The 25241-nt window shown below is 42.2% G+C and overlaps 2 protein-coding genes across 4 annotated transcripts in view; both read right to left on the bottom strand.

Moving 5' to 3' along the window:
* Positions 1-1851: 1851 nt before the first annotated feature.
* LOC143283667 (uncharacterized) lies at positions 1852-20897 on the bottom strand. Its single transcript, XM_076589922.1, has 19 exons — positions 20764-20897; positions 19763-19859; positions 18835-18922; positions 17929-18003; positions 16678-16832; positions 16306-16349; positions 15444-15549; positions 14555-14704; positions 13612-13735; positions 12403-12528; positions 10312-10369; positions 9676-9825; positions 8206-8328; positions 7454-7576; positions 6656-6844; positions 5191-5316; positions 4634-4759; positions 4050-4178; positions 1852-2064 (listed from the first exon to the last, which is right to left on the bottom strand). The coding sequence occupies exons 1-19, from the start codon at positions 20801-20803 to the stop codon at positions 2012-2014; spliced, it is 2082 nt and encodes a 693-aa protein (XP_076446037.1). The 5' UTR covers positions 20804-20897; the 3' UTR covers positions 1852-2011.
* A 1517-nt stretch (positions 20898-22414) lies between these two features.
* Positions 22415-25241, bottom strand: part of LOC143283687 (uncharacterized) — a 40356-nt gene continuing 37529 nt past the window's right edge. For all 3 annotated transcript variants that reach the window (XM_076589923.1, XM_076589931.1, XM_076589941.1), the window contains exon 16: positions 22415-24990. In XM_076589923.1, the coding sequence (XP_076446038.1) occupies positions 24676-24990 (315 nt within the window). In that variant the 3' untranslated portion in view covers positions 22415-24675. The remainder of the gene's footprint in view (positions 24991-25241) is intronic.

Genomic DNA, 25241 nt, shown 5'->3' with positions numbered 1-25241 from the left:
CCTCAAGATGATGACGAATGTGGGCTTTATATATAGTTTTCACAGGGCAGTTCAGATCCACAGTCGAACGAATCGAATTTACAATGTGGGAACCGCGCATTTCAAATGCATGTCCAGTTGAAGCGTCATTGTGCACGTGCGTGCGTGCGTGTGTGTGTGTGTGTGTGTGTGTGCACATGTGAGTGCCTTTGCTACTGATCACTGAGTGCCATGATCCAATGTGAGTGCGTGCGCGAGTGGTTTCAGTTTACTGATACTGATGAATGTAGCCGATGTGTACAGTGTGTGTGTCTGTGTGTGTCTGTGTGTGTGAAGGCCGGTGCATGGTGGTGATTGCCACGGCGGCATAGTTCGGAAGACATGGATCTGAAAGGTATAGGTATGCCCCCGGCCCTAATAATGATGATGGATATACCTAGGCTACTTACATAGCATACACCCAGAAAGAGGCGAAGAAAAGTAAGGAACGGAGAAATAAAACGATCGAGACGTAACAGCAACATGCATGCATGTTGGGAGAGCTATAATTACACAATTACTGAAGACAAAGCTGATAGGACAGTCACGTCGTGGAGGCCCCGGACGGGCGCAATAGCCGAGTGGTTAAAGCGTTGGACTTTCAATCCAGTGAGGGTCCCGGGTTCGAATCTCGGTAACTGCGCCTGGTGGGTAAGGGTGGAGATTTTTCCGATCTCCCAGGTCAATATATGTGCAGACCTGCTAATGCCTGAACCCCATTCGTGTGTATACGCACGCAGAAAATCAAATACGCACGTTAAAGATCCTGTAATCCACTGTGTCAGTGTTCGGTGGGTAATGGAGACACGAAAATACCCAGCATGCATGAACCACGACAGAGTCATCGGCAAGTCGATGTTGGTCGTGTAACGGAAAGAAAGAAAGAAAGAAAGCTCAGACCGTGAGCTTAAAAGAGAAAGAGAGATCAAAAGAGCGACGACAATGAAGTAAAAACTGATGACACTGATGTGCAACCGTGTCAGTGCGCTTGCGCGCGCGTTGAGACGGGGAGGGAGGGGGGTGCATGGGAGGGGGTGGGGGGGGTGTGTGGGGGGGCTTGCCCCAGTGGTAGGGCGGTGGTTTGGCCGGCCCGGGAGGGTGGGAGGAGGACGGAGGCGGGAGGGGGGGGGGGCTGTGCAGAGTGATGACTAGGCGCACGACTGACACTCCGAGTCCGCCCATTCCGCGTGTGTCTGCATGCTTATGCGTGCTTGCGTACGTGGGTGTGTATGTGTTTGTTTTCCCGATGTCTCTCTCTCTCTCTGAGTCACTGTGACTCCTCAGTTCATGGGCGCCGCGCCCAATCTCCCCCCCCCAACCCCCCATCCCCACCACACACACACGCGCGAAAAAAAACAACCCCAAACAATACAAAACAACAACAGCAACAACAAAAAAGAGACAACAGAAAAAATCACATCACACCAAACAATGGAATGAATGTTTAATTGCCGAAACATCAAAACTATGCCGGCATATATCCGGATTTCCAACAGAGAAAGAGACAAAATTGAAGGTTAAAAAGGAGAGAGAGAGTGTGAGTGAGTGAGTGAGTGAGTGAAGAGGAAAAAGTCACAAAGAAACAGAGAATAAGAGAGACAAATGCTTCATTTGGGAATAAGTGTGAAAAAAGACGGAGGGAAGCGAGAGAGAGACAGACATATTCAAGGCCACATCTCCTTATGAATAAAGGTGATAACGTTTCATAATGGCACCAGAACCATGGCAGTTCATCATGACATAACCATCCCTCTTAAAAAAAAAAAGAAAAAAAAAAAAGAAAAGAAAAAAAAGAAAAGAAAAAAAAAAAGAGTTGTATAGATATGGTGCCAAATTACGTATATAGCCAGACAGACCGAAAGAAACAGAAACAGACAGAGAGAAACAGAAGTAGAGACAGAGACAGAATGACACATGGAATGAGAGAGACAAATGGGTAAAATAGCACTGTCTGAATACACATCAAAAAGTGGTCGATGATTTCAAGACGCTGTTATTTGGGTGTTGGAAGTCCAAGCTCTTTCACTCTGCTGCCAAACACAGGAACTGAAACATGTTATAGTTTGTTACGTAAATAACCTAGAAATGTAACTCAGAGAAATCTCTCTCTCTCTCTCTCTCTCAGAACAATACAAAAGGACTAGGTTCAACACGCGCATCCCACATGTAGATGCGTTGAAATGCATATTTATACATTGGACAACACGTAAAACAATTAGATGAATAACAGCTATCAAATGGCAAAGTATACTAAGATTTACCATGAAAAAGAGAACATCAATCACAGTTACAGTGAAGTGAAAAAAATGATACCCAGTAATATGATAAAATTATTTCTGACATACTAAATTTTTTATTTTTCTCTTTCTGTTGAAAGCATGAAAAACATATCTTGACACATTCAACCTACGAGTATTGTTAGTTGTTTTGAATAGCTTGGACAGTGCTGCATCGACAGAAACATAAAAAGTTTTACTTCTAAAAGTCGTTGTACAAGAAATATTCGAATACAAAAAATGGATCACATCTTCAAAACCTGTCTTACAAAATTAAAATATTTCATCTTGATAGCATTCGCTGTATCAAAACACGTTGTTATGAAGAGGCAAGGCACAAAATCTTACTTGTAAAATAGCAACTCGAAAACAGTAACGATCAACACAATAAATGTATTTTTCTTCTTCGAAAATAGTCTTGAAAGACACTGTAACTCTCATATCTGTCCCTTTCTCTCATTGTTCCACACAATTCTTGAATAAGGAAATCCACTAATCTCTGAATGAATACAAGAAAGCTTTCTCATCTCCAACTCCCAGATGAAGCCACACAATACCAAATCCTGTCTCACACAATGTTTCTCAGACATTTGACACCCAGCATTTCTTCCTATTAGTATCCATACCAAACAAAATTTGGAAAGCATTTAAGGGTAATCTGTCATGATCCATCTGAAGCAATTTAAACTAATATCTAAGAGCGTTAGTACATGAATTAACATAAAGAGGATATCTTCCTAAGTCGCCATATGCTATATATTTGGAGTCCGCAGCGTTACTCCCAAGAATCTCTTGCAAGCCATTGCGTGAAACTTCTCTACATGCCCCCGTCTATCTAAACCCCACAATACAGACGAACAGGTTGAATCTTGAAAGCCAGATATCTTTAAGTATGTTCTTGCATCCATTTCTTCATACTTTTGAAAAACTCTATTCAATTCCATGACTGTTTTCCCCCTTTGTAACAAGATGTTATGTTCCCAACTTAGTACTAACATCTGCAGTAAAGTTTTTATCATAAATAACAATATTCATTAAAAACTTCTAATTTGATGCCATTATAAAACCACTTGTTCACGTTTACCAGGGAAGCCCTCTCTGTTTTGTTTTGTTTTGTTTTTTTGTTTTTTTACATCATCACTTTTCTTTCTTTTTTTTCTGTATTAACCCATAGCTGTGTACTATCACAACAAGACTTCAATACATTCGACTGGTTTTGTAAGCCCCCCTGGCGTTTCTGAAATCAAAACATCATCTGCAAAAAGGAGAATAAATATTTTCATTAGGTCTGGTAATGGCTGGGTGTCGTGTTTTCGTTTTTCACCCATCTGATTAGCAAGCTGATTGATGAACACTGCAAACAAATATACATCCCTGTCTCACATTAATCGGGCACTCAAAGAACTCAGATATCCCACAGTTTACTCTGACACATGACATAAACGATTAATATATTTATTGATAAAGCTGCTAGAAACTCCCTTAACTTCTAATACATTCTATTAGTTTATCACGTCTAACTGAATCTTCTTTTTAAAACCTACAAATGCAACATTTAGTTTCCTGCCTTTCTTACTCATACGCTTCTGGACGATTGCATTGAGACTGAAAGTTTGATCATCTGTAGAGTATTTCTTCCTGAATCCTGCAAACAAACAAGCAAAAAAAAAAAAAAATAAATAAACAAACAAATAAATGAATAAATAAATAGATTAATTACTTTAAAAACATAGATAAACAAAAGAAAAGTCTCACTGGCAGTCTCATCGAAGAGACAGGTACCACAACAGTGACCGTTATCCAGGTCCAGGTGACACCACTGTTGGTTGGTGTACTTCTCGTTCAGCTTGTAGCACCACGCCTGCCGGTCCCCGTACCGACAATCTGCATCGCCATAATCATCGTCGTTATTGCCGTCATTGCCACCATCATATCATTATCAATCTGTAGTCACATTGTTTTCGTCACTGTCATCATCGTGAGAAGAACTAACAGTGCACCTCTAATAACCGCCGTTGTCAACATTACGGTGATGGTGATGATGATGATGGTGATGATGATGATGATCCAACTCTAATCATAAAACACTCTGTCTGATCATGGCATTTTGTTTAATGTCCCGTCACACATACTGGTGACTGTAGATTGTGTGACCATGTTTTTCGCAAGGCAAACGTGTTGCCAAGAAAGCAGTGGTTCGTTCGCTTATATGATTCAGTTAAAAAAACAGACTAAATCACAAGTAAGTCTGGTACTGGTCCAAACGTGAGAGGTAGAGAAGCCCTTCCACCGGGACCCCCTCCCTTTCTCCTAAATCACACTACTGATGGTTTATTTACCTGGTCTGCTGGCATTCCTGTACATGCCACAGACCCCACAGCACAGTTTGGCATTGTCCTGATGGTAACAGGCGTAGGGGTACACCAGGTCGTCACAGCGCTCATGGCGATCTCCGTATTCACAACCTGTGGACAGGTGTCACAATTTATCTTATCTTATCGTATTTCATTGTATGGCTTTTTGCTGTTGTCTGTTTTACATTCTGTTCGGGTACATGAAAAACGGGCAACCAAATCCATCTAATTGGTTGCCGGTTATTGTAGTGGTTGCTGTTGCTGCGGATTGTTCTTGATTCGTCGCCTTCACACACACACACACACACACACACACACACACACACAGAGAGAGAGAGAGAGAGAGTAGTAAATCATAGTAAATCAGATAAACTTGCAGACAAAAAATATATATGCAAAATGCGTGGCGCTGCACTGTGGCGACGCGCCTCTTTCCCCGGGAAGAGAAACCCGCATTTCATACAGAGCAATCTGTTGCGACAAAACAGTATACTATTACAATACAACACAATACAATACAATACAGTACAATCCCAACCCACCTGGCTGCTCCACTTTATGAAACTCGGCACACGATTGGCAGCACCATTCCCTGTGGGTGGAGTTGTAGCAGACGAAAGGGGTCTGTGTCTGACACCATTCCGGGTACCGGTCTCCATACAGGCACCCTGAAATTGTCCATTACGTTGCTTGAAAGAAACCACTGCATGTCGGCAATGATAAAAAGATTATCAGAACTTGATTCAGATAAGAAGTGGACAATGATAACTGTAATATTGGACCATTACAACACAGCAGCAGCAGCAGCAGCAGCAGCAGTAGTAGTAGTAGTAGTAGTAGTAGCAGCAGCAGCAGCAGCAGCAATGGCTATGTTTTTCATTTTTCACGATTTACACAAACGGGGCTGTAATCCAACTGTACACTTCCACAACGAACAAGAAGTGTAACTGTTAAGACAGAGACAAACACACAACCTCAAGTCACTGCTGTCCCTTCCCTTCAGCTTGCGAGAAGAAAGAGTAGAAGTTAAAGATTAAAAGCTAAAAGCTCCAAAGCCTTTTACCGCCATCGGGGTTGTGAATTCCTATCCACTATGTCTAGGGCTCGGCCTCGTAGGAAGGTGGGGCCTAATCCTTTCCTTCCACCGTTTCAAACTTTCCTAAACCAAGTCTGGCACCCACTCACACGGCCTGGGTGGTGTGGGGGAAAATACGGAGTAAAGTGCCTTTCCCACGGATACAACACCAGGCCGAAACAGAGGCACTGAACACTGACCACTGGATCAGAAGTCCAACACCTTACAGATTCTGCCACGGTGTCTCATTTAGAGGTAGATGTATGAGTCGTCAGAGTACAGGTATGGAGGAACAAAATCGGAAATTACCCTGGCTCCAAGTTCTCTGTGGCTCTTATCTACTCAAAAGTACATACTAACTGAAAAGAAACGCGAAACAGCAGTGGCTTGAGCCTGTGTGCCTTTGTCTGAGCCGTTTAACCCTTTCACCGCCAGTCAATTTAGAGTACAAAATTCCCTTGTGGTATAAACAGAGAAAAGACAGTGGGTTTGAATAGCTGGAGATTCCCCCTGCGATGTATAGAAAATACGGACTATCCTACCACAAAACATGAAGCGCAGTAGGTTCATGGATAACAGACCAATGAATGGTCACCTTTCAGTGACATGGGTCCTCTACCACGCCTGTGCATAAATGCGAGCTTGGCGGTGAAAGGGTTAATAAGGCTACTGAACTTTGTCTTTCAGCTTTCTCGGGACGGCCAGTCTTTTCTCTTTCTTTCCCCAACAGAGACCACCTCTGATGTCCAGTGGGTGTCTGAGTGACCCAGCCTTGAGCTTTCGTTGTTAGAAATCCGGTATTCTTTGTCTTCATCCACCTCTTCAATGTGAGAACCTTCCGCTTGTAACATTTCATGAAGTCGAATGCTGTCATCGAGACAGTTAACATCTATCGTCATTTACCTCATTGCCATTTCTCCCTGTTTACTCACAGTCAAGAAGCTTGCCCTCCATAAAAGAACCAGTGCCATTCTGTGACTCAGCTCGCTGCAAACGTGTTGACATGGTAACGTTGGCCAATGCATCGCAGGTGCCACAACAGAGGTCCTGGTTAAGGTAACAGCCGTTAGGAACTTCCAGTTCGTTCTGACACCACGTGCTCCTGTCGCCGTATGGACACTCTGCAACAGTGGAAACACGATAAACTGCACTCTGGAAGAACCCCCCGCCCTCTCTCTCTCCCGCTCTCCACACACACACACGGTAAAGGTGGTGATGGAGGAATACTGCATTTCTAGTGTGCAAGAAGTGGGCTCTAGTAAACAAGAATGTGTGTGTGTGTGTGTGTGTGTGTGTGTGTGTGTGTGTGTGTGTGTGTGTGTGTGTGTGTGTGGTCCACCGATACATTTAAGTCGAGAGAAAAGACGGATGTTTTCGCAAGTTAGTATGACCCTTTTTTCATGATAATTATTGTAGTCCTACAGACTTTCACAAGCATTGGAAAAAACAGAAAACAACAACAACAAAAGTAGTGGGCCTCATAATCTGACGAAGCAAGCAAGCAAGCAAGCGAGCAAGCACACACACACACACACACACACACACACACACCAAAACACCCTCCACCCCCCAAAAACAACAACTAAAAAACAGGAAGGCAAAACTAATAAAAGATACAATCCACTGTAGAATAGCATTTAGCGATGATTAGAGTGTACTGCTTTGATACTTTATTCATAATCTGAAATATTTACATTTGATCATAAAAAGATATATATATAGTTTCCTACCAGGGTTGGTCGTTGACTTGGCTTTTGCGCAAGTCTCACAGCATCGAGCCTCGTTTTCGTAGCAACCAATAGGAACGGAGAGCTTCGTCTGACACTCTTGGCTGTGATCCCCATATTCACATCCTTAAATAAACAAATTCAACAAAAATTTCTTGAACATTGACCGACTGCATTCTGAAATACGGTCAATGCTGTTGTTCAAAAGCAATAATTCCAATTTGATTATATTCATCACTCAGTAAGAGAGAGAGAGAGAGAGAGAGAGAGAGAGAGAGAGGGAACAAGAACAAGAACAAGAACAAAACTTTAATCTCCAGGCCTCCGGCCCCTAGAAAGAGGTCAAAAGTACACAATATGGTAAGAGAGAGAGGGAGAGGGAGAGAGAGAGAGAGAGAGAGTTGCATTTCTGCAACAGCTTTCCATTTTCGAGTATCTTCCATAATATTCATCGTGTTTTGAGCTATCGGGTGGAAGCAAAATTTCGTCGGAAGCTTTACAGACATAATAGACACAAATTGCATTTAAGCATCATTTACGTGCGATCCACTTCAATCAGGGGATATCCTCCTCCTTCTCCTCCTCAGCCCCCTTTCCTCCTCGTCCTCCTCTTCATCATCATCAACATCATCAAGATCATCACTACCAGCATTATCATTAGCAGCAGCAGCAGCAGCAGCAGCAGCAACATCGTCATTGACGATCAACAACAGCGACCACAACACAGAAAAAAACAAAACAAGAAAGAACAGTACCGGGTTTGTCCTCTTGCTTGTATTGCAAACAGGACTTGCAGCAGGTGTTGCTGTTGAGGTAGCAATCAAAGGGGTAGTTCATGCTTGTGGTGCACCAGCTTTCCTTGTCCCCGTACTCGCACCCTGTGGGTATTGACACGGCGGTGACAGTCAGTCAGTCAGCGCATGTTCAACGTCTAGGGTCATCCTGACCCTTCCCTGTCTACCTGTCTGTCTCTCTTTTTCGTGTGCACGCAGATACACATCACAACCATACATGCTGCAGGAAGATAATACACACACATACGTCATCATCATCATCATCATAATCATCATCAGTTGCAGCAACATCGTCATCAACATCCTCAATTATTCAAATAATTGTTCACTGCTTTACATTGCCTGCCTTTGATGGCTACGTCACTTAGATTTCACCATAGTTAAAAATTCTGAATCAAACATTTCTCTGTGGAACTGCTGGACAAAGTTTGTGTTTCTCCAACAAGTTGAGTTGTAAGCTATCAGCAACAGCAAAGGTCACCCCCAAACTCACCGGAGGAGGGGTAGGGGGGTGGGGGCAATTAAAAAAAAAATGTTTTCATTCCCTGCTCTCAATGTGACCAGCTCCGATTTACCCCTCGGTTTCAGTCTCTGTGATGAGTTCCTGTCAAGGTCTTTGGTGTCGGTAGATTCATGGGGGGCTGTCGCCGGAAAGACTCGCTGGCGGTCTAAGTTCCAAAGTAATGGGGACGACACTCAGTAAGTCATTCGGATGAGACGATAAACCGAGGTCCCGTGTGCACGTAAAAGAACCCACGGCAACAAAAGGGTTGTTCCTGGCAAAATTCTGTAGAAAAATCCACTTCGATAGAAAAAACAACTAAAACTGCACGCAGGAAAAAATACAAAAAAAATGGGTGGCGCTGTAGTGTAGCGACGCGCTCTCCCTGGGGAGAGCAGCCCGAATTTCACACAGAGAAATCTGTTGTGGTAAAACGAAATACAAATACAAATAAGTCATTGACTCTTCAGGGTTAAATGGAGATGCAGAAAGGGAGGAAGGGAATTTTGGTGGTTGTCCTGCAGGACGCAGAATCAGAGCAGGCACAACTCAATGCCACATGAAGGACTCAGCAGAAGCAGTGCAGTGTCTCCTCGGGTGAGTGATTCACCAGTGACAGCTTCCTGTGGGTTTGCCGACACTGGGACGTTGGCACGTGCACCTGGGTGTGTATATGGCTGTGTATGGAGGAAGTCGTGAAACGAGCAGCGTGAGAGTCATGCCGTTGGAACTGCGCGGAAGAAGGGGCAGCAAAAATAAGTACACACCTCGGTGGAGTGAGGAAAATCTGAGTAGAGTGCTTTTTTGAAGAACACAACACTATGTCGAAACTAGGCCTCATAATGAACACCTAAATAAACAAATAAATAGACAATGGATAAATAAATAAATGAATAGATAAATAAACAAACAGGAAAACAAAAACTTACCTGGGGCATCATTTTCAGCCTTGGAACAAGCGTGGCAGCACTTGGAGTGGAAGAGACGCCTGTAGCACAGCCATGGTTGTGTGCTGGCGACCTCAGCGCACGTGAGGCCTTCGTGCACTGCTCCTGGCTGGTCACCTTGAGGGCACGCGTCTGTGCAATGGGTACAGGCGTGATACACGTGCGTGTCAGTGTGCACGTGCGCGTGTGTCAGTGAGAGTGCACACAGGCGCGAGCGGTCGCTTGTTTGCAAGCATGCATTCGAATACACGTACATTATGCACACACGATTACGTATGCACATATATTTGATGCGCGCGAGAAATAAACAATCATACACGAGTTCAGGAAAGAAGGCAGGAGGGAGGGAAGGAAGGAATGAGGTAAAGAACGTATAAATTAGAATGCATCAAAAACAAACTAAATCTCTCTCTCTCTCTCTCTCTCTCTCTCTCTCTCTCTCTCTCTCACACACACACACACACACGCACACACACACACACACACACACACACACACACACAAACTCCTCCCTCTCTCTGTATGAATTAAGTCTTACTTTCTTGTCCCATTTTAGCAACTGTACCAGTAGATCAAACAATCATTCAACAAATCTATCAATCAATTCACCATTCGTACCTGATACAGAAGTAGAAAGTGGTATCTCTGATGGACTGCAACTGCCTCGTTTACACACCTGACAGTATAAACGAAAAATGCCACAATAAAAATATTTCATTTGTCTCTCTGTCTATTTGTCTTGGTCTGGGTGTCTGTTTATCTGTGTGTGTATATGTCTGCCTGTTTGTCTGTCTATGTGTCTGTCTGTCTGTCTGTCTCCGTTTCTCTCCATTGGTCTGCAGCCGTCTTGTCGAAATATTTGACGGTTTGAATGTGAAATCCTTGTCTGACTGTACCTGCCCGCATCGCTTACCCCCCCCCCTCTCTCTCCTTTCTCTCTCTCTCTCTCTGTGTGTGTGTGTGTGTGTGTGTGTGTGTGTGTGTGTGTGTGTGTGTGTGACTGAGTTACATTCCATGTTATTTTTTATGTTTGGCATTTAGCTTTTTTTTTGTTTTTTGTTACTGTCTACCGTGTCCGTACCGTTCTCCCCTTTCTTTCGTGTGTGTGTGTGTGTGTGTGTGTGTGTGTGTGTGTGTGTGTGTGTGTGTGTGTGTGTGTGAGAGAGTGAGAGGGCATGGTGTAAAGAAGCTTTCAGCTTATCCAGTTTACCCTCAAAATATTTGTCATTGTCATTCTCTCTCTCTCTCTCTCTCTCTCTCTCTCTCTCTCTCTCTCTCTCTCAACATCGCAGATGTAGGTCCTTCGTACGGTTAGAAGAGCGGATAACAAGGTCGATCAAAAGAAAGGCGTGGCGATTAAGATGATAATAATCATACTAAGAAGAATGATAATGATGATGATGATGAGGAGGAGGAGGAGGAGAGGAAGAAGAGGAGGAGGAGAAGGAGGAGAAGGACAAGGAGGAGAGGAAGAAGAGGAGGAGGAGGAGGAAGAGAAAACATGCTTATAAAAATGTAGGAAATATATTCCGAAAGACACACGTGACAGACATACATACACTAATCATATGAAAACAAAAGAAAACAAAAAAAGCAAGAGAGGCAAGGCCTTCAAGACTCACTTGTGATAAATTACGTCTCCTAGCATTAATTACAGAGTAATTTCCCTTTTTTACTATCTGCACCAAAACGTTTGCAAAAAAAAAAACCAAAAACAAAAAAAAAACAAAACAAAAAAACATGCTTAGCAAAAGAAGTTCCTGTTTGAACAAAAAATGATATTAATGACTGCTCTAGTTGTTGTGCCAGAATAAGAGGTCAAAGTGCCAAGTTTAGAGAATACAAAAAATATAAATATAACAGTAAATGCAGTTTGCATATAATTAGGCTTCTTTAAAAAAAAAAAATGTGCCCATCCCAGAGGTGCAATATTGTTTTAAACAAGATGACTGGAAAGAACTGAATTTTTCCTATTTTTATGCCTAATTTGGTGTCAACTGACAAAGTATGTGCAGAGAAAATGTCAATGTTAAAGTTTACCACGGACACACAGACACACACACACACGCACACACACACACACACACAGACACACACACACACACAGAGACAACCGAACACCGGGTTAAAACATACTCACTTTGTTTACACAAGTGAGTCAAAAAACAAAAACAAAAAAACCCAGTGGGTAAAGACTGGTTTGAACTAAAGACAAAATGCAGACACTGACAGATACACAAAAAGTTCTAGTTTATAACAGTAATGCAGACTGACGCCCTCTGACGCAGGGAGCTCGAGGCATTTTCAGTTAAAAACAAAATAAATATACATAGACATACATGCATCAAGCACACCGTACACGAACGAGCGTAAACATACACAACCACGCACGCACACGCACACACACACACACACACACACGAATAGCAGAAGTCCAAGAAGCATATTAGTCCATAAAATGGAAATTTCTCCTGACCTTATCATCCCCGCAGACAAAGCCATCCGAGGCAATGTAATTCCGTGTAATTCAAAAACAAAATAAATATACATAAACATACATGCATCAAGCACACCGTACACGAACGAGCGTAAACATACACAACCACGCACGCACGCACGCACGTACACACACACACACACACACACACACACACGACTAGCAGAAGTCCAAGAAGCATATTAGTCCATAAAATGGAAAGTTCTCCTGACCTTATCATCCCCGCAGACAAAGCCATCCGAGGCAATGTAATTCCGGCAGTGAGTGTCGTTAGGACTGGCGGAACACCACATGGATGAACACATCTTGGTGTAGTCTTGGGCGGTGGTGTAGAACTCCTAATGGTAGTCAATGATAATACACGAGAAAAGGGAATGATCGTGTGTGTGTGTGTGTGTGTGTGTGTGTGTGTGTGTGTGTGTGTGTGTGTGTGTGTGTGTGTGTGTGTGTGTGCATCAGTGCTTGCAAAAGTGTGTGTGTTTTGTCTGAGGTTCATACGTGTCTGTGTGAACACTTGTAATTGTTAATTCAAATAGCAGTTTTGTAAGGTTTCGTTATACATGCTTGTACTGAAACATTCACAGATTCTTCTTAGAAACCACGCAGGAAGCTTAATAAATTGGTAAATGCTTTCTTCTTGGAATGAAAGTGTGAAAAAGTGCTTCAGTTCGTTACCTATTTAACCTTTGATGCAATACTTTGTTGTCAATCTGTTGAAAGAAGTATGGATTAAGAAATGGGGGCTTTCGAGATTCGCACAGTTGATTGCGCATGCAGTGAAGCAAACACACGATGGAACGAATTTTTGACATAGGTGAAAAACTTGTAAAAGACGAGAAGGAGGAGCTCTAGAGGAATGTGTGTGTGTGTGTGTGTGTGTGTGTGTGTGTGTGTGTGTGTGTGTGTGTGTGTGTGTGTGTGTTGTAATAATAATAATAACAATAATAATGGTATTTATATAGCGTTGAATCTTGTGCAGAGACAAATCAAAGCACTTTCGCACCAGTCATTCACACGCATGTGTGTGTGTGTGTGTGTGTGTGTGTGTGTGTGTGTGTGTGTGTGTGTGTGTGTGTGTGTGAAGGTGGAATGGGGAAAGGATGTAGAGGAGGAAGAGGGAGAGGAAAGGTGACTTGGAAAGAGGAAGAAGAAACAGGACATGGAAAGAAAAATGAGACAAAGGGGGGTGGAAAAAGATATATGGAAAAGTTAGAAGAAAGAAAGCGAAGCATACAGACAGACAGACAGAACTGAAGAAAAAAAAGTTTCAGTTTTGCTGAGGAAGTTGTTACGAACCCACAGAAAATAGGCTATACATGAAAGTTCAAACATTTCATTTTCTGTGTAAGGAAGCTATCTTCCATTATTTGTGAATACAGAGCGAGAGAACCGATACCAATGAATACAGACAGAAGACTTACACGACAGAAGAAGGCCTGAGGTCCATATACCATCTGACACTGCTGGTCCGGCCCCAACAGTGCTCCCAGCTCTATTCCGGGGGTTGGAGCAGTTGTCGTTTTCACTAGGCAGTTGGCATTCATGCTGACAAATCATCATCATCATCATCATCATCGTCGTCGTCGTCGTCGTCGCCGACGTCTTCGTCGTCTTGTCGTCGTCTTCGTCATCACTGTCGTCGTCATTGCCATTATCACCATCGTCGTCATCGTCGTCCTCTTCCTCCTCCTAATCACTACCAACTGCCATCGGTTCTGGTCAAGCCGTGGTCATCTGCACTCCTTTTGGAGTTCAGGGTGGCATATTATCATTATGGTATCGTCATCATCATTATCATCATCAGCGGCAACAGTAATAGCAGCAGCATCTTCGGCTTCATCATCGACGTCACTGTCGTCTGACATTGGTGATTAGTCTGGTCGTCAACATCACTGGACAGTAACTCTTCCGGAATATCATCATCAATCATCATCATCATCACCTGCCACTGAGGTAGGCAATAGTTATTCTCACTAGACAGCTGGCGTACATGTTGACACATAATCATCATCATCATCATTGTCGTCGTCATCATCGTCATCTTCTTCTTCTCTTCTCCTTCTTCGTGATCACTATCATCCAGATCATCAGGATCATCATCATCAGGAGCAGGAGCAGGAGCATCATCGTCATACGCATCGTCATCACCATCACAACACCATCAGTCTTTGAGACATTGCCTGCCCTATCCCTCACTTAGCGCCTGGCATTATCCTGACATGCAAGTGATGATGATGATGATGATGTTGGTGATGATGATGACAAGGACGACTTCACATGATGATGATGATGATGATGATGATGATGATGTTGACGATGATGATGAGGACGACATGCCGACACGACACACAAGTCGACACGAACCTGTTCAGTTCCGCAATGTAACCTTTCATGTCGTCGGCGGAACAAGGGGAGAAACTCCATCTATTTGTGGAGTTGATTTCAGTGCGGGAGGACATCACATGACCAATGCTGTCCTTGCACTGGGTATCTTCATCATGGACACAGCGTAAACTGTCACACACACACACACACACACACACACACACACACACACACACACTAATCGTGATCGTGGAACGACATCCAATTCATTAATCTTATTTCATAATTTTACTTTATGACCCTCATATGGAATAACACTAAGGAGGAGGGCTATACAATAGAAGTATAACTGATAGATAAAACATTTTCTCGCACCACTTCTAAGAATATTAATAGATGAAACAGAATACCTGGTATAAAAGAATACACAAAATTAACAATTAATGTTTAGTCTACTCTGCAACGACCACCTTGCTGATGATTGATTACCAGTGATATAAAATAAAATAACAAACAAAATTAAAATAGAAGGAATTTAATCATAGTAAATTAGGAGCACAAAAATATAAAGTATGAGCATAAAAAATGAAGACAGCGCACGACAGAACAGTGAAGAAAACTAGACAGTATCAGAGAGGGTGTACACTGGCTTCCTAATCTGACGTTTTACCATTTGGCCACCGCTCCACCCGGTCCTCATGTATGGTCGTCCCGTCGTGTCAGAAGTAGCGCACGGATCAAAACACAATTTTTCAAAATTAATTTCCGTTCATTTTTCCCCATTATAAATCGATAAACTTTATACAGTGGCATTATACATGCAAAAAACTACTTTATGACGCAATAAAACAAACCAACCGCCTTAGAAAAGAATTTCCCTGTACACAAGCCGATTTTTTTTCACTCATATTACTGGACTATCACTCACCTGTGCCCCAGTTCATGTGCCACAGTGTCAATGAGCTGAAATGTGGAGTTGTTCTCCACCACGGACACACTGCCGTACCGACACATCACGCCTTTGTAGGCCACGCCTGAAAGGTGGCATTGTGTGAACAGTGCAGCAGCTTGTCTAAAACACTTAATAGTCCATGTAGATAATGGTTTAACTAAGTAATTATTATTTTTAATTAATGAACAACAACAACAACAACAAAAACACACAAAAACAAAACAAAAACAACCCACACACACACAACAATAATCATTAAGCTTGTTACTAGCGAGCTATCACAATCATTGAAGTACGTTTGTGAACGATGAAACGTAATTGGTTCTGGAAATGAGAACGCAGCCAAAAGGCAGTCGCAGAAAATTTGGCCGCACTGTAGGCAGGTAAGTGCAGATGATGATGATGATGATGTGGCAACTATCCTTGGCCAGAGACCAAGCTCTAAGCGCTTTACAGTCATTTGCGCAACAGGCTGCCTACTTGGGTAGAGCTTCCTGAGAGCCGCCTTTGAGCTCTCATCATTTGTTTCCAGATGATGGGTCTCATTTCCTCAGTTTACGGGATAGTTGACGCATCTAGTCGATGTTCTGAAGACGCTTAGCTAGATTAGTAGATAACTTAACTAACAAAGTAACTGACTAACTACTAAATTATGAATAAATAAATGAATAGATTAACAAACAAAGAAACAAATGATACATACATAAATAAAAGGCAATGATGAAAGCAGGTGGAAACATTGGTAACATAGGAAACAAAGAAATAGAGGAGGTATAAACGAAAAGTTGAGAACTGATGAATGATAGAGATGGAGATAGGACAGCTGACTCAGTCATACCTTGTGTCGGCTTGTCAGGCTCTTTTGGGTCAGTGAGATCGTAACTGTAACACAGAAAGTTTGAAAGTAGAAAAATGCATTACAACTGTTTAAAAAAGAACAAGTAAAAACAATAAGAACAACAGTACATAAATTGAACAATGACGATAACTGTATAAATTTAGCGGTTGCAAGGTAAACATTTCATTGCTAAACCTTTTGTTTTTTGTTTGTTTGTTTTTTCATTAATTAGCCTATTTCTCTAGAGAAGAAGAAGAAGAAGGGAGAGAGAGAGAGAGAGAGAGAGAGAGAGAGAGAGAGAGAGAGAGAGAGAGAGAGAGAGAGAGAGAGAGAGAGAGATGGAGACATAGCGACATTCACTCACTCACTTACCCTGTCAATAGGAGGGCATGGTCGAAGGAGCCGACAGAGGGCCGTGCTCGCCAGGACCAGGCGTAAAAACGTTTAATGGCCTTGTCCGTAGGGACCTGCTGCCTCCTGTTGTGGACCCCCGGCCACAGGTCCTTATCCTCCCATAGGTCACGTTTCTGACCCATGGATGGGAAGAGGGATGTGAGGGGTTGGTGGGAGGGTGGGAGTGTGGGGGGGGGGGGGCGGGGAGGGGGGGTAATGCAGGGGGGAGTTAATGCCCGGTGCAACAGCCTCAATCTACCCTCTTCCTTATTCCCTCGCTGGATTTTACCCCCGAGGTCATCACTGAGCTAGCCTCGGATGACCCCGGGAGTTATTTAGGTCAGTCAAGATCGACACCCCAGCCCCCTGCTAGGAAATTATCCCATTTCTACGCGTTTAATCAAACGATTGGAAAATAAAAGGGGAAGTTGTTTTGAGAGACAGAACTCAGAACTCAGAACCCGTTTAATGTCAATAGCTTAACAGCCCTAATGACATGGGGGTGCAATCACAACGAGAGAGAGAGAGAGAGAGAGAGAGAGAGAGAGAGAGAGAGAGACAGACAGACAGACAGACAGACAGAGACAGAGAGACAGACAGAGAGTTAAAAAGAGAGAGAGAGAGAGATACAGACAGGCAGGACAAAGCGAGCAGGTATGGGAAATAGACAAACAGACAGACAGACAGAGACATACACATATACATACACTGAGATAGAGGGAGATAGATAGATATAGAGGAAAACAGAGGAGAGAGCCATAGGGAGAAGGAGGAGAGAGAGAGAGGACTGGAAACAGCGACACACAGACAGAAGACCGAGAAACGTTCACTGCATTAATATCCATTGAACAAAACATGATATTAAAACAATAAAAGAAGAAAATGTGTTATTTTGGAAAGGCAGAACGCATTTCTACGCCTTTTGATTCTTCTGCTTCAGAGGGTATGCCTACATGGTGATGGATATGAAGCTGGTGCTGTTAATGAGTGTAATAATGATAACAAAGATATAAATGGCAATTATGTTGAAGGTGTGGTGATGGTAGAGAAAGCTGAAATTATCATTATGACGACGACTACGATAATGATGTGATGACGACAACGACGATTACGATGATAATGATGATGTGACGACGACGACGATGATGATGATGGTGGTGGTGGTGATGATGATGATGATTATGATGGTGATGATGATGGTGATTGTGATGGTAGTGATGAACATCTTACCAGAATATGGAGTTTCTTTAATCGCAAGTCCAGCGCTAATCCGTATTTACCGAGACTTTCATATAAATCATTAATCTGTTGGAATGGAAACAGAGATTATACATTGATTAATGAACAGTTCATGGTGAGGGGAAATCCAACACAAATGAGAATAATTATGTTCTTTATCTTAAACAAAAAATTATTGCTGCATACGAAACAGACTATTCACTTCATTCCACCCTCAACCACCCATACTAAGACTCAGACACAGACACACGCACCCCCCCACACACACACACACACACGCACACACACAGAGTTCTGGGGAAAAAAAAAGACCCGAACCGGACGTCACGTGTAGTGTCCTGATTTCGCCTATCATTATCATCATTATCATAAACTCTGACAGAAACCTGGAATGCTTCATACCGTCAGAAATGAGGACTACCGGATGGTACCGATAAACAGCCATTCGTAGCACACCCCTTGTTAGCCAAAGATTTCTCGCAATCCCTCGTGTTCCCTCAAGGTGAGAGACATCGTGGAATTACGAGAAAGTGTGGTTGTTCCCCTCCCACGTTTTCTCTAAATTGCGAGGAATCATGGGGGCGCCCCTGTGCTTTCTCACAATGTGTGAGCAGTGGCCTTTGCATTGTTGTCAGTACACACACACACACACACACACACACACACACACACACAGAGGGAGAGAGAGACAGAGAGTGAGGGACGGGGGAGCGGGAGTACAGAAAGACAGAGACATAAAGAGAAGAAGATTGTAGAGACACGCACACACACAGACAGAGGAAGTGAAGAAACATGAAAAAAACAGACACAAACTGATAGACGAACAAAAACAGACAGACAGACAGACAGAGGGATAGACAGATATCAATGTGCCTTCCGGAGCCACTTCATACACACCCCGACCACAACAGAAGCCAGGAAATCAGCCACCCGTGAAACGGTTCTCTTATACCTGTCCTCTCCACCCGCCGTGGTCCCATTCCACCTGCAATGAAGGAGAAAAAGGAGCGCCGACCTTGTCTCTTTGACTGCTGCTGAGATAAGAAAGAACTTACAGGTCAGGATGTCAGTCATCATTTTTTCACTTCATCCTCTTGTCATTGCATTAAGGTTTGATGCAAAAACAATTAACTGAAATGCTCATTAAAGCTGCTGCCACGTTGATCTCATTTTATCAAGGTTCAACAGGTACGGAGTTAACGGTCAAGAGACCTAAATATGCAGACAGTGTAAAACATTGATTAATAATTTATTATTGAATTGATTCACCGGGAGCTCCTCTTTACATTCTAGTCGCTTACAACCTGATGGAGAAACAGAAACACACGTTTGTGATCACACACATATTCCGACGACCCAGTAATTCACTGTTGTCCCGTTCTTTGTTTGTCTCCTTGTTTCGTTTTTTTTTCTTGTACTTTCTCCTTCTTTCTCATAGGTGGGAGTGACTGACTTTTGTAATTCTGAAAAAAAACCCTCTGAAGTTCAGTGGCCGATTAACCGAAGTGCGTGTCTTAATACTGAGACAGAGAAAAATGAAAAAAAAAAGTTTTTGGTTTCACAAAATAGTCAATTTGTCACACGGAAATCCGAAAAATGCAGAATACTCCCTCCCACGAATTTTGTTTTTTTCCCTTTTTTTTCCCTTCTGAACAAAACAATAAACACAGGCTCCACGCATTTAAGGAGCAGGTGACGTAGTATAACAAAATGAAGAGACTTAACTGAAATATTATATCAGTTATCGATGCTAGTAGCTTTCGTTTCGTATTTATTGTATTTTCGTTTGTTTCCTTCACCTGTGATGACTTCTGTATCAACTTACGACTCAAAGGCCATCTTGTCCATCACAACCAGCAGTTCTACCGTGTGCTGTGGTCTTCTCTCTGCTGCCAACAGTCCTGTCTGGCTGTGCGTGTGCACTGGAGAAAGGAGGGATGGGTGAATATATTGATGGACAGATGAGCGGATGGATAAATGAATGGATGCATGGACGGACAGACAGGTGAATTAATGGATGGATGGAATGGAATGCACCTTTTCAGACACAAACTAAAGACCACATACAAACCCGAGAGTGGTTTCCAATACACCACAAAACAAAAAAGATGAATATCACCACCTCTCTCTCACTCTCTTTTTCTATCTCTCTCACGCACATACACGGATGTATACACTTGTATAAATTCATAAACATGATTATGCTCACATTGGGGACACAAACAAAAATACACACACATACGCACACACACACACACACACACACACCCACACACACACAGATGTAAAAGTAACGTGGTTTATGTGAAGTGCATTAGCGAAGAACAAACTGAGCTTGTAGACTGGTCTAGATGCCAGTGGCAATAATAACAATGTAAGTAAACAGAGCTTAAAGCCCAGAAAATTTCTTGATTCGTTATTGTGCACCTTTTATTTCTGTTTTCGAGGTGACAGAGAACTCTGACCAGCAGTGGCTTAAAATTACATGCTTTGGAACAGGAAAGGCTAATTTTCTTCTTCTTCTCCTTCTTCTTCTTCCTCTTCTTTTTAGTAATATCATCATCGTTATTATTATGATAAGAACCACATGTAGACTGTAAATGACACTGTTTTGATTTCGATAATAGCCCTAATGATGATGATTATGATGATGATGATGATGCTAATAATGATATTGCTACTACGACAACTACTACCACTACTTCTTCTTCGAAGATGAAGAAGAAAAGGAAGAGGAATTTGCCGTTATATTACAACACAGTAGCTGTACTGATTCCGTGACTTAAATGTATCATAAAATCCAAGAAAAACAGAATCCAATCTCACCAGCACTGCATAGGACAAGGAATAATACCACGATATCCATCACTCTTCCTTGCACTCCAGACGATTGTGAAACCAGTCAACCATCACCCACGTCAAGGCTTACTCCCCATCCAAAACATTCACCACCCCCCTTCCGTCTTGTCAATGACTGTTCGCCTTCCCCACCCTCCCTCTATTTTTGCCCTATCGTGACAGGAAACTATCCCAACCTGTTTAAAGTTCTCAAACCGTGCGAAGCATTTTATTGTCGTCATGTTGGCTTTGGCCGGACAGTTCACAGTTGGGTGACGAGAATAAACGTGTTTCCAAAGGGTACTAAATCAATCACTTCCCAGTAGGGAGGATTTGGGGGGTTGGTGTGGTGTGTTGATGGATTATGAAAATAAAATAAAACAAACTGTAGGTCAGATGGACTTGATAGGGAGTAGATCTTGGCTGTTTTGATACACCCCGACATTTATGACTGTCTCTCCCTCATTGTGTCTCTCAAGTGGATCTGTCTGCCTTTCCAAAATGCATGTATGTGTGTATGTATATATGTATGTTTGCATGTGTGAATGTGTGTATACCCCTATGTATGTATGTATGTATATATGTACATATGTATGTATGTATGTATGTGTGTGTATATCTCATGCAGAAAATCCACCATTTCTAAAAAGAATAATTGGTTTGTCATAATTCACAATCAAGTCCACTAGCTTTGCAGTGTCATGTAAACTGTTGAGATGAGTTTGAGGTCGAATGGTACAATTAGAAAGACTGAAGGGTACGTCATCTTCGAATAACTAAATCAGGATCTGGATGAGGTCAAGACATAGCTGAATTCCACGTCTACTGTTAGCATTTATTTATTTATTTTTGCAAGCTCATTGATAAACAAAGAAAACAGAGACTAGAGAACGTACTTTACCCTGTTTTAAACCACAGTGATGAAGAAAGGCCTCTGACAAATCAGCGCCGGTGCGAACACGGACTTTCATAACATCATACATACTTTTGAGTGAAGTCCGCTCACCTCGACAGTCCAGAGTGAATTGTGTGTGTGTGTGTGTGTGTGTGTGTGTGTGTGTGTGTTTATGCGCGCGCGTACATGCGTTTGTGCGCACACACATACACACACACTCACTCAGTCACGAACGCACACACTCGCACCACTCGGGTTGCACCTCTCACGTTTTGTTGAAAATACTTATCACTCTAATAACTAACACATACGTCAGAAATACCAAGGGCACACACACACACACACACACACACACACACACACACACACACACTAATGACAGCGTCGATCTTTATTTTCAATTCTCAACTCGTTTCGAGGAAAATAAAGTGTAACGAAGATTTTTTTCGACATCAAGAACACTATTTCATTTATCATTTAGATACTTCAAGTATGGATCGTATCATTAGATCCAGATGTTGATGGGTACACCAAGAACAATTTTCAACCACTTCAATTCTACGATTTAAAGTGGATAAATAGCAAACATCAAATGTCAAAATGCGCATCTGTCAATCAGAAATGCCAGCACATGACTAAATCACAATAACTGAATCAATGGTGTGCATTTTACATTGTATGTAATTTGTCAGCAGCATTCCACTCAGCACCTGATCACAAATCGTGTATGTATGTATGCATGTGTGTGTGTGTGTGTGTGTGTGTGTGTGTGTGTGTGTGTGTGTGTGTGTGTGTGTGTGCTGATTTTTCTGAATATTTTTTGTTTTAAAATAATGTCGGACAAACACTATCTAGTTATAGGAAATGTATAAAACAATATGATGACAATCGAATACGTAAAATAAAACAACGAAATGAATAAGAAGAAAAAGCTCCCATATTAAATATGTTCACACCATAATTATCAAACATATAATTATGAGGACAGTTCTTTTTACGATTTCAACAATGATGATGATAAAGATAACAACACCAATCATGATGATAATACAACAACAACAAGAAGAAGAAGATGAAGAACAAGAACAAAAACAAGGAATCTATCACAAAGTTAAGAATAAGAATGACAATGAGAAGTCCTTTAGCAACTAGAATATAAGAACACTACAGTATAAGTGTGTTCTAGTTTTCTACTTCTCATCACAATAGATTCCTCAGTATTGAATTCAGATTGCAAATTCACTAGGGACAGCACATTCCTGAAGTGCACGCCACCAATATATTTCTTGTACATTTCTTTTCTTGTCCGTGTGAGCACTAAACGTATACCTACCATCATCAGTAAACTCGTGCGTTCAAAATAATCGTTTGGCACATTGACAACTTAATCGAGTGTCAGTGTGCAAAATGTGCGCTGGAAAATATGAAGACTAGCTCCCAAGTAAACCGTTTAGACAATCCATTCTTTAATTGCACTGATTTATCTGAATGGCAGAAGTTTCCAATGAAATTAGACACCAGCCAGAATTTAGGATATGATGGAATTTGTGTTAATTGTTCCCCCCCCCTCCCCCTCCTGCATTCCCTCCTGAATTCCGCTTCTGTATTCTCTAGACTTATAGATTCCCTTATATGAGGGCAGGATGAAGAATGTCATTGTGTACTTATTCCTTTTCCCTCAATTAAAAAAAAAGATCCGATTCGGGTCTATTTGTTTATCCTTGTATGTGTGTTTGTTTTCACGAAAGGAGGATGGGGATCGTGTGTCACGTCGAATGTGCCACTCAGAAGGTGCAGCAATGAATAAGATTCAGTATGCACTTGAAATATAAATTTTATGTGTGTGTGTATGTCAACATATAACTTTATTGTTGGAGTATGTCGCAATTCACAGCACGAATCACAGTAAAGATTCAGAGCGCCTTACACGTGTACATGTTTTTTTGTTTTTTTTTTTTAAATCTGGAAGATAACCAAAAATTTCTTCTCTGAAACATATATGGACCCCAAGTTCTCTGAGAGAAAGATTCGGTTGTTCCAAATTCCCTCCAGTTGCTCCAGTTTGTGGAAACTGTTTCAATGACTTCCCGCTGCTTTCCATTCATCCTGCAATTTTTTTTCTTATATATATATATCAAGATAAGAACAACGTATGTCTTTTCATGTCTTTAAAACTTGTAATCAAAATGCGGCAAAGTTTCGCTGTAGTACAGCTTCTCCAGGCTAGGGCACAGATATAAAAGCTTCACAGGCTGGTTTAATAACAACCAGTGAGTAAAAAAAAGCAGGTGAAACTGACCAGGTCAAGAAACATTATGCTGCGTGCAAAACAATGTTCTAACTGTAAACAAACCGTTCACACAATCATACATGCACGATTCCAGAATTGTGCCCAAGCCTGAAGAATCTGTACCACATCGAAACTTTGCTGCATTTCAACTACAAGTTTTAAAGACATGAAAAGACTACTGTTGTTCTAATCTTTATATTTTACCGTTTTCGGTAGTTACTTCAGTTTTTTCAACAAGGATTGCAGCCCAGGACACCAAGAGAGTGTGATCTTGTGTGTGTGTGTGTGTATATATATATATATATATATATACACACAATGAATCCAACACAGATATTATCCACATAAATCCAACACGTTAAATATAGCTCTATCTTTTGCATCAAGCATATATTCTCACCAACCGTATGGGTCCCACATACTTCTATTTCGCAGCAGCTTCTAACACCACAAACAATTTTTGTTCACCATCAAGAATTCAAAAAAAAAAAAAATGAAGAACAAAACCCATAACAGCACTACTCAGAAAACAGCACCCCACCCCAGTCCCAATGTCTTTTCAGTTTCAAGGAGGCGCCCAAGCGAGCGGAATGATCCATAACTATACGCTACAGATGCCAAAGCTTCACATTTATAAACCCAAAGACCACTGCATGGTCAGGATCTTTTTCTCCCAGTAACACCCCCCCCCCACTCCACTCCTCAAACGTGTCAATCAAACAGCAAATGTGTTCAGCAAGTCCTCCTTGGTGACTTCCCTCACTTCCGTGGCCAGCAACTCTTGCCGGAGCCTCTCCGTCTCTGGGTTCTCCGGAGGGATGACGTGGTCTGGCCGGATGAACTCCTGCGGCTTATGCAGGTGGTCTGTCTGACCGGCACCCCAGTGCGCCAGTTCCTGCTCAGTGCGCGTGCCCGGAGCGCTGGACGGCCTTGCTTTGAGGCAAAACTGGAGGCGTGGGGGGCGAGGGCTGGCCACTTCCGGCGTCATGGCGATGCTGACGTTAGCCTTGTGCTTGGAGCGGATCAGCGACTGGCAATGGAGAGAGCGGGGTAAGAGTGTTCATTGATGATGAAACATTAGATTTAAACAAATAAGTTGCAGGAAGGGAATCATCAACCACGTACACACACACACACACACACATATAATTATGCGTGCGCAAACACACATACCCGAAATCCAGAATACGCACATCTAATATTACTTAAAGTGGAAAGACATACAGTCAAGGACTATTGCACACATATACATTACATGTAAATGTTCGCGTGCATGTGTGT

This window comes from Babylonia areolata, chromosome 1 (genome assembly GCF_041734735.1).
Source record: "Babylonia areolata isolate BAREFJ2019XMU chromosome 1, ASM4173473v1, whole genome shotgun sequence".
NCBI classification, from domain to species: Eukaryota; Metazoa; Mollusca; class Gastropoda; order Neogastropoda; family Buccinidae; genus Babylonia; species Babylonia areolata.
Note: the sequence above shows the minus strand (reverse complement) of the source record. Positions and strands in the feature narration are given on the sequence as shown.

What these genes read in the sequence shown, in the direction of transcription:
- LOC143283667 (XM_076589922.1), bottom strand. Translation starts at nt 20,803, where the DNA reads ATGGATATCGTGGTATTATTCCTTGTCCTATGCAGTGCTG. An exon ending in TGGCTTCTGTTGTGGTCGGG is followed by an intron (nt 18,004 to 18,834) that starts GTGTGTATGAAG and finishes CCATTCCAACAG; the next exon opens with ATTAATGATTTATATGAAAG. An exon ending in CAAGTCAACGACCAACCCTG is followed by an intron (nt 6,845 to 7,453) that starts GTAGGAAACTAT and finishes CCACTGTTGCAG; the next exon opens with AGTGTCCATACGGCGACAGG.